At 37.2% G+C, this 9,746-nt stretch overlaps 1 protein-coding gene and 1 long non-coding RNA gene across 6 annotated transcripts; one reads left to right on the top strand and one right to left on the bottom strand.

Moving 5' to 3' along the window:
- Window positions 1-1,025: 1,025 nt before the first annotated feature.
- Window positions 1,026-5,930, bottom strand: LOC108004179 (probable nuclear hormone receptor HR38). Of its 5 annotated transcripts, XM_062078082.1 has the most exons (5): window positions 5,880-5,930; window positions 5,675-5,763; window positions 4,761-4,968; window positions 3,557-3,784; window positions 1,026-3,264 (listed from the first exon to the last, which is right to left on the bottom strand). In XM_062078082.1, the coding sequence occupies exons 3-5, from the start codon at window positions 4,941-4,943 to the stop codon at window positions 2,017-2,019; spliced, it is 1,659 nt and encodes a 552-aa protein (XP_061934066.1). In that variant the 5' UTR covers window positions 4,944-4,968; window positions 5,675-5,763; window positions 5,880-5,930; the 3' UTR covers window positions 1,026-2,016. The 5 variants fall into 5 exon arrangements, with proteins under 5 accessions (XP_061934066.1, XP_016922390.1, XP_016922391.1 ...); XM_017066901.3 differs by lacking the exon at window positions 5,880-5,930 and having other exon boundaries at window positions 5,675-5,816; XM_017066902.3 differs by lacking the exons at window positions 5,675-5,763; window positions 5,880-5,930 and adding an exon at window positions 3,868-3,990 and having other exon boundaries at window positions 4,761-4,900.
- A 271-nt stretch (window positions 5,931-6,201) lies between these two features.
- LOC133666538 (uncharacterized) lies at window positions 6,202-8,650 on the top strand. Its single transcript, XR_009830785.1, has 2 exons — window positions 6,202-6,456; window positions 7,450-8,650. It is a non-coding gene; the product is annotated as an uncharacterized LOC133666538 (long non-coding RNA).
- The last annotated feature ends 1,096 nt before the right edge of the window (window positions 8,651-9,746 follow it).

The following is a 9,746-nucleotide window of genomic DNA, read 5'->3' as shown; positions in this document are numbered from 1 at the left end:
TTGAAAACACAAGATCTTTATCATATATGGTATGAAAAATAATATTCAACGTTGATATCTTATATTAAATTTGATCCATAAATTTTGCTTAAGTTTAATTATTAGATCTAATAGTTGTAAATAAAATTAAATTTGATTAGTTATTGTGATTAAATTAAGGTTAGCTATGAGATCAGGTTAAGTTTTATTTAGTTAATTTGAGTTAAGCAAAATACAGCCAGGTTATATGCAATATTTGTAAAAAATATATATCGCACGTGTCAAAAAAATATTTGATTAATGATTGCTATTGTGTGTATTTTATGAAAAATGTTTATTATCGCCGATGTAATTATAATATACTTGCATGTAGATATAAATATATGTTATATTACGTTAAAAATATAAAGTATAAAAAAAAATTGCACTTTCACAAAAAAATATTCAATCTTAGATTAAATATATAAAATAAAATCATAAATAAAATAATACGGTGAAATTAAGAGAAAGATTAATACAATACGCGAATTGACTGCGTGTTTCGCGAAAAAAAGGCGCGGAAATTCGGTGGCACGAATTGTGACGTAACAGGTGGTTAAACTGCTGTAAAACAAGTATAAGGTTTGAAAAAGTCACTTACTTTATTTTTTTACAAATAACATCAGATCAAATCTTGTTCCGTTTCTTTTTTTTTTTTTGTTTTGAATTATTTTTACTGTCATTAATTTTTTGCAATGAATTAATATATTCTTGTTATCTTAAATTCATTTGTATTAATCTTATGCATAATAAAAATAATAATAATATATAGCCATAAGCAATTGTAATTTATTATTGTTAATATGAACATTTAATATTTTACACTAATTTTATTGATAGTATAGTAAGCATGTAAACATGTACTTTGAAAGTACATATTTTTATTGAGTCAATTAAATTGTTTTCTTTGTAACATATTTTATAAACATAAGATAAAGATAAAGTAATAAGAAATAAAAAGTAAATATAAACAAAAAAAAAAAATAATGTCAGGAAAAGATAGATAATTTGTCAGTATGCGTATTTATATTGATCGATGTCTAAGTACATTGAATAAGGAATTTTGAATCTCAACATAGTAATTAGAGAAGTAAATTAGATGAAAACTGTGATTTATCTAGAATGTGAACTTTTGCATTTTTCCAACATACATTCGATACAGATTCATCCGTATTCGCATCATTCTACATTATCTTGAATGCATATACACCTAGTTAACATCAAAATAAATCTATATCCGGCATTAATTATAATTCCAATCGGGGTTATGTACACGACGGCGGAATAAAGTACTATGCACGAAACCCTCTCGTTTCTTCGGATCCTATAACGTATCTTTATCATATACATGTATATATATCGTTATTTTTTAACGTTTCGAACAGGTAACTTATCTCGAATCCATAATACATAGATAGATCCAGCAGTGTCTTCCTCCCCCCTCCCCCCTGATAGCATTTCTTTTCTTCATTAGGCACTCCTCACATTAAACGAATGAACAATGATCGAATTGCAATAAACTGCTACGTAATATTTTATATATCTAAGTAGCAAGTGTACATGATTTTTAGGACACTGACACTGTAAGTAATTATATCGGGTTAAATTAATTTTTCACATTCGTTCGAAATGGTTCATCAATAGCGTACGTGCTATTTTTCAAACTCAAGTCATTCGTTTTAAGCGTCCGTTCTATTTTTGACAAATTTTTTTTTTCACGCGTTATTGCGTTTTTTAACAATGACGAGGTTAAGTGTTCTCAAACGCACATTTCACACATTTTTATGATCCACAATATACAATGCGTTCGAGTATCACCGTACACAACATGCAATAGTACATATTTTGTTATATTCGAAGAATATTATTTTTACAGATAATTCGTATATATCTCATCGTTCCATCGTCCATCAATACAGTTATTATATGTAACAATACACGTAACACATTTAACACAATGCGCACATTTTCGTATAATCCATGTTATTAAATCACAATCTACCAAGGCCTCCACATTCCTTCCTCATCCTTCGAAGGTTGTTGTGGGATTGGAGATGGTGAACGAATTCCTGTGACGAATTCGCTGCTCGTATGACTGGACGGTCTACCTTCCGAATGCGGTGGAACTGATCCTTCCGTGGTTAAACGGCCTACGAATTGCTGTTGTTGATGATGGTGTTGTTGTTGGTGTTGTTGTTGTTGTTGCTGTTGTTGTTGTTGTTGCTGCTGCTGTTGCTGCTGTTGAAAATGGTCGATGTTGCTCACAGTGGTTATCGATGATTTCGTGCTAGGTTTTGGTTTCTTGGAGGTAGTTGTAAAATCGAGCGGTTGTTCCGGTTGCTCGAGCCTTGGACTTTTACTTGGCTTTGTACCAATAGCTGAGATCGCATTGGTAGCGAAGGTAGAAACGGGGGCGGAAGCGGAAATGGAAGCGGAAACAGAAGCGTTGCCGGACGTAGCGGCAGCGGCAACGGTTGCGGCAACAGCAGCAGCAGCAGCATTAACGGCAACAGTGGCCGCGTCCTGCCATTCTTGTATATCTTCGTGAGGTCGTTTCGCGGCGAGTTTATCCGTAGCCTTGAGAAGAGACATGTTAGTTGCGGCCCATATGGCCGTGGGTGGATTCGGCCCGATACTGATACCGTTCGCCGCAGCGGCAGCCGCGAGTTGTACATAATGACTAGGAAGCAAGAAAACTACCTGACCGTCAGGTAGTCTGGAAGGTATCACTTGCACGACTGACAACATATTTGGATTTTGTTGCGAGCTGGAAGCCTGATCGATAACTGATATACCGGGTGGAGGAGGTGGAGGTGGATGATGATGATGTGAATCAAGATTGGTAGTGTTAACCTGACCAAAGGCAGAAGTTGGCCGGCTGTTGCCGTTGCTACTGCTGTTGCTATTATTGTTGTTTTCGTCGCCGGCGGTAGTGCTACTATCCGGTCTAGCTGGTTCAATATCCGGAATCTCGGCTTTTATCAAACCGACCGGATTCAAAGATGTACTACAGTGTGCAGTTGATGGCACATGATGCTCCAGCGGACCGGGACTTCCCGAGCCTGTCACTCGATCCGTCACGCTTCCGGGACTGCTGCCTAATCCGCTATCCGGCCTCGAACCCAAATCCAAGTCTAATTCTGACACGCAACTATCCAAATGTCGTAGTAGTCTTTGCTTCACTGCAGGGTCCATCGGTGTCGTGTTCCCCGTAATTATGTCCGGGGCATCGAGATATCGACTTACCTGAAACGCAAAATCAAAGCGAAAGTGCAAAGTGAATGAAATATCGAATCTGAATTGTTCCTCATTATTCCTTGAACTGTAAACTCGTATCTTTTAACGGAATGCTAAATAAACAAGGGGTCAAAATTGATTTATATCGCCAATCGCTGAATCAATCGAATCACAATTGATTGATTAGTTAATAAATAAATATTTTGTATTTACTATGTTGTATAGATAATATTTTTCTAATTATATAAATCATTAATTATATTTTCTCACAAGAGACAAATAAATATTGAATTAAATGTACCTCTCTGGAACAATCTTGATAGCCAGCCTTGTATCTTGATAAACCAGGTTGAGCAAGAGATCTTTGCCTTTGTAAATGCCGTACTGTTAACTCTAAAATGTCAGCTTTTTCAAGTTTGCTATGCTTCGTGTTCTCCAGCCGGGCGCTGTCAAGGATGAGCGCTTTCAGCGCCGCCAACGACTGATTGATTCTAGCTCGCCGTCGCTTTTCCATTAGTGGTTTGTTAGCCTGAAAAATAATGATACTATTGCTAAATAGTATTGTAAAATATTAGAATATGGATGACCGTCATTTCTAAAATGTTCGCCTACCAATATCATCTATTCCTCCTTTCTTCTTCTTGCTTCGCGTCTCTACTCTTTTCTTATTCCATACAATACATAGGTATAAACTACGTATCACAATATAAATAAAAGGATTTAATCATTACAGAACTGAAAGAAAAATTTTTTTATATCAAAATTCAAAGAAATTATAAGAAAATCAAAAAGAAAATAAAATAATGAGAGTATTAAATAGTTGAAAGAATAAATAACTATTTTGTTACATATTCTATTTAATAGAGACTTAAATCTGTCACTATATAATCAATATTTACATTGTTTTTATATTATTATAAAATTATGTTGAAAATTCAACTTTAATAAAAGTAATAAATATTTAAATATTTATTTCAATTAGTTAATATATATATATATATATATATATATATATATATATATATATATTGTTATATATAATTATTCACATATCTCAAAAAATTCTCAAAATTATTAGTAACATCAAGCAAATTAAGATAATTATTTTTATTCAAAACTTATTTATTATCTCAGTTTCATTAATCAAATATGGAACTGATCATCAGCAGGAAAGATAAAATATAAGTTTTATATAAGCAAGTAACATAAGCAAATAGCATAGTCGATAAATATATATGTTTATAATCATCAATATTCCCGCGCTTTTTTACGTATCCTACAATTGAAATGAACCGTTAAATTCTATCATGTCAAGATGTTATAATGTTAATGAAATCAAATCGAATATTATAAAATTAACAATTCTCAAGAAATTTTAATAACATATATAAAGTACAACAAAATTACAAAAAAAATAGAATTATAAGAATAAAAGAAAAAATTTAAAAAAGATTAGAAGAAAAAAAGAAAATGAATGAATAATATAAAAATAAATATTTACTCACTCGACGTCCGTCCGAGTGTTTAGGGCTCGGGCTGAGACTAGGACTGGGACTGGCTGCCGGACTTGGTCCTTGATGTACGCTTTGTTGGTGTTGGGATTGTTGATGATGATGATGGTAATGTCTATGAGTGTTGCCGGCTGATTTCTTTTCTTGATGCCTCAACGAATGAAGACGAGCGGTCATTTTAGTAGGCCACGCGGGCCCTCCGCTGTGACGACAATAATGGGAAGGATGATAACGACAAAATTGATAATAGTGACACTAACAACAATGACAATAACAGCAACAACGATGGCAATGACGATGGTAATAACGAAGACCACGACGACGATGGTGATTTCGATAACAATGACAGAAATGACACTAACAACAGCCGCCGCGACGACGACGACGACGACGACGACGACGACGACGACGACGAGGACGACGACGACGACGACGACGAGGACGACGACGGCGACGACGACGACGACGACGACGACGACGACGGCGACGACGACGACGACGACGACGACGACGACGACGACGACGACGACGACGACGGCGACGACGACGTCGACGACGACGACGACGACGACGACGACGACGACGACGACGACGACGACGTCGACGACGGCGACGGCGACAGTAACGGTGTGGGAGTTGTTATCGGTGTCGGTGTCAGTGACGGTGACAGTGTCGATGACAAAATTGATTTCAGCGTCCAAAATAATCGACTGGACGCAGCTGAGACACTCAGCATTTCGCGTTCTAAAAAATTACGCGCACTACGCTGACACTCTAATATAAATCGAAAAGTTTCAACACTGATACAATCGCTTGATTATCGTCTCTCAATATATCTTTTCATTTTTCTTAACATATTATTCAAAAATGTTCTATTAGTCACAATATAAACACGCATATATACACACGTTGTATCAGCTGCAACTCTCTCCTTGCATCTTATTCCATTTCACGTAAGCCTGTCGATATAATTTCTCTACGACGTTCCTCGTACGATCTATAAGCACAATTCGATCACTAAACTTTTTATTATACAATTTTATAATTTTCACTTTAATAAAAGCACATTTCGATACAAAGTTCAACACCACGTGGTTTCTCATATACACTTACAACGATAAATTTTCAATCATGTTTCGAACATAACCGTTTATTTTAATTTTAATTATGGTTTTTTTCGTGGATTCCATTCGATATGTATTTCATTTTCAAGATAATTATCCGTAAGAAAAAAATTCAAAAAATTGCACAAAATTCGTGTCTTATCAAGCCACGTTGCAGTCACAAAAAAATTGAAGTTTTTTTCTATCATGTTTATAATCTCTCAATAGAAACTGACAAAAAAAATTAGCAAGATGAAAAAATTTGCAAACGGTCTTTAATTATCGAAAAATCAAAAGGAATAACGGAAATCTCATTTCGTTCTTTCTTTCAGTTTCTTTTCCTTCTTTATCTTCTGTATCTTATGAGATCCACTTTCATCCTCACTGGTCGAGCAACGATGACGGACTGCGAATCGACGAGCGGTAGCTGGCGGCTCTTCACCAAGATTCGCGCGTGTGTGAGTCGTGGGCGAGAAGCCGGGAGCCGCACAGAGGATCGCGCCGCGGTTGGTCGTGCGTGTGGGGGGAGTTGGATGGTGGCTGCTTGCCAGAACCGCTGCCGTCAAGGGGCCGAGAGAGAGGATGAGGTTCGCTTGCCCGCTCACGCGCGCCCTTGCCTGCGGCTACGTATACCCCTCTCTCTTTCACTATGCTCTTTCTCTCTTTTTGCCATTTCTAGCGAGTTGCTAGTTGCACGCGACCTACCTTGATCTCCTTTTTCTCTTTTTCGCAATGCCGCTTACTGTCTAACAACCGTGATGTGTCATTAAAACAGGAACCAATTTGAATTGTCTTCAAATTTTTTTTCTCTTAAAATTTCAAATAGTTCAAAGATTGGACAGTAGATTTTAATAAAATATAGAAAATGGATAATTCTTTGTGATCCATGAGATACAATAGAAGAATAATGAATAAAGTACCGGAGTAACAAAGTTGGAAATATTATGGAATAATAGAAATAATCATTCATTGAAGATTTTCACAACGCAAGATTTTTCAATTCTGCGTATTTAACGCAAAATTTTCCTTAGTAATCGATATGATTATGCATATAGTTATAATTTACATTTTGATATATTAACGTTAATTTATATTGTGTTTAAGAATTCATTTTTTCTTGATCTCAAAAAGAAAACTTATTTAATATTTTTGATAATTTATTCTATATTGTATATTTTTATAATAAAATAATTTTTTTGACTTAGCAGTTCGGAAAATAAATTACATCACTTATCTTTGTTTATAATTCAAAGTTTTTTTTTTGGATGATTACCAAAAAAAAAATCACACATTCTAATGTTTAGATTTGATAATTTATTTTATCTACTTCAAAAGAACATGAAAAAATTTTCAATTACAATATAATATCAACTTATATTTTAATTATAATGGTTCTTAGACATCAAGAAAAAGAAAATTTGGGATCGAAACATTGTCATTATTGCCGATGATTTTTAATCTCCTTTTATTCGTCTGTCTATCTGTGTCTACTATTCTGACTATTTCTTCCCTCACTTTCCCTTTCCCTTTTTTTTGTCTTTTTATATATTTCTGTTCAGTCTTTCACTCGTTCTTTCTAGCTTGGTTGTCACCGTGCAAACGAAAAGGCGGCGATGGTAACGGCAGCGGCAGCAGGTCGTGTGCGTGTGACTGGATATAGACGAGGATAACACCGTGGCGTAGGAAATTACGACGAGTTGCCGAAGAAAGGTGGCAGTGGGATGAGTGGAGAGAGAGAGAGAGAGAGAGAGGTGGGGGAGGTGATGGCTCGTTGTCGGTGCTGGCATGGCACGAGCCAGCACGACGCGGCGTGGTCTCTCAGGCGGCGTGGCGCGATGCGATCCGACGCGGCGTGGCGCGATGCAACCCACCGCGGCGTGGCCCGAATCGAGCCGAGTCGGTTCAACGTAGCGCGCGATGGTCGAGGGAGTGGAGCAAGTGCCGTCACAGGACAAGCTCGATCCGTGCTGTTCGGCTCGTCGAGGTGATGAGCCCTCGAGGCGGGTGGCGGGCAGAGGGTGACGAGCGACTGGCGGCAGGCGGCGCACGGCGGCCGGTGGACGGCATGCAGTAGGGGAGAGGGGAGATGTATGTTGGGCGGGCGTGCGGCCGTGCGGCGTGCGGCTATGAGGCGCGGTGTGAGGCGTGCGGCATGCGGCGTGCGGCAAGTATAGCGCGGAGACGACGGGCGGCGGCCGCTTCATGGCTTATAGAGAGGGAGAAAGAGAGGGAGAGAGCGGTCGAACGGATGGACCGTGGAGACCGTGAAGCGTGCAGCGAGTGTGTTGGAGGGCGATGAAGCGGAGGCGCTTGAGGGGAAATGAGTGAACCAGGAGGCAAAGAAGAGACGTGGGTGTAGAGAGCACGAGGAAATGTGTGCGACGGTAAGGCGTCGGCAGTGGGGTCGGAGGAGATAGTCGTCGGCACGCGCGGCGCAACCTCTCTCTACCCACGCAAACGTAACCACGTACGTGCGAACGCGCTCGTACGTGAGAGCGTGCGTGTCAAGCTGCCTGCGTGCCAGCGTGCCGCCCCTGTCGGTCGCCCGCCACCGCGTGTCACCGTATATGTATAGTATACCATTTCCTCTACCTACTTCTATGCCTTTGTATATGTGAACGCACTAACTGATGTTGGTTGCACGCGTTCGTCCAGTGACAGAGCTAATCAAATGGTTCTACTATTTCGTGTTTCGAAATTAATCTCTCCCGATCAGAACAATTATGCCGATCATAAAATAAGTATTATAAATATAAAAATATACGATATTTATTTTTTTTTTTACAATCTTTAGATATTGAATTTTCGATTATTTTAATTGTGAAATATGTTTTGTATTACTTCATTATAAATCATTCTTCTTCAATTATTAATCATTCGCTTGATTTTATATATCTTGAGGTATCATTTTCTCATTATTTAAGATTTATTTGAAGTTTACGTATGAAATACGATATATATAAATTAAATTAATATTATTGACATCGATATTGCAAAGTATATCGGAAACTATCCAAAAATAATAAAATTGAACTTTTTAATGATCTAAATCATGAAATAAATAAATAAAAAAAATAGAAACTGGAGAGAAAATGGAAAGAAAATGAAATATAAAGGAAAGGATTGAAGTAAAAAAAAAGTGACAGATTACTTTTTCTTTTGGGGCAGACATACGTGAAGGAATCCGTTGTAAATGTAATTTGAAGTAGAAAAGGGAAGTAGAGGAAAATAGTGAGAAAGCAGCCGCGAAACCTAGGAACGCATACGAATAAGGAAAAAATTTGCGAAACTTTTTCGCGGTATGAGGTATCGCGATACGACCATACCATGGCCACGCCATTGCCAAGCCGTTACCACGCCGTTATCCCATCGTTCTTTACCACTCCAACCCACATATAACGCTATGTATCGTAGCATACCTCGCCACGTTGCAGTACACTTTACATCGAGGGCTCTCCTTTCTTTTTCTCTCCGTTAAAGCGCTTGCTTTCGTTTCAGTTCTTAAATACGACTAGGAGAGGTGAGGTGAAACATACAAGGACCTGTTTTATACGCACCTCGTCAACGTGTTTTACTTTGTATCTTGTTTTATAAGAAGGGACATAAAGAAAGGAAAAACAATAAGAAAGGAAGAGTGTGAACCAAAGAATGAATAATTGCGAAACATTAACGAATAATAAATAAAAGATTATCAATTAAAAATCTTGTTAAACATTAACTCGTTTTTTTATCATTTTTTCGTTTCTGTTATCTTATTTTTCTTTTTGTTGTATATTTTTATTTTTATATGAATACATATGTTGTATTTACAAAAGAAATAACTCTTATTAATTTTTGTTTTAAAAAAAAATAGAAATAGTATTTATGTGCTGCAATA

Source organism: Apis cerana, linkage group LG8 (assembly GCF_029169275.1).
Source record: "Apis cerana isolate GH-2021 linkage group LG8, AcerK_1.0, whole genome shotgun sequence".
NCBI lineage: Eukaryota > Metazoa > Arthropoda > Insecta > Hymenoptera > Apidae > Apis > Apis cerana.
This window is presented reverse-complemented; position numbering and strand designations above follow the sequence as displayed.

Excerpts from the sequence above, each read along its gene's own strand:
- LOC108004179 (XM_062078082.1), bottom strand. The coding sequence starts at position 4,943 with ATGACCGCTCGTCTTCATTCGTTGAGGCATCAAGAAAAGAAATCAGCC. Across the intron at positions 3,785-4,760 it reads AACACTCGGACGGACGTCGA|GCTAACAAACCACTAATGGA; the intron begins GTGAGTAAATAT and ends ATTATTTTTCAG. Across the intron at positions 3,265-3,556 it reads ATCAAGATTGTTCCAGAGAG|GTAAGTCGATATCTCGATGC; the intron begins GTACATTTAATT and ends TTTGCGTTTCAG.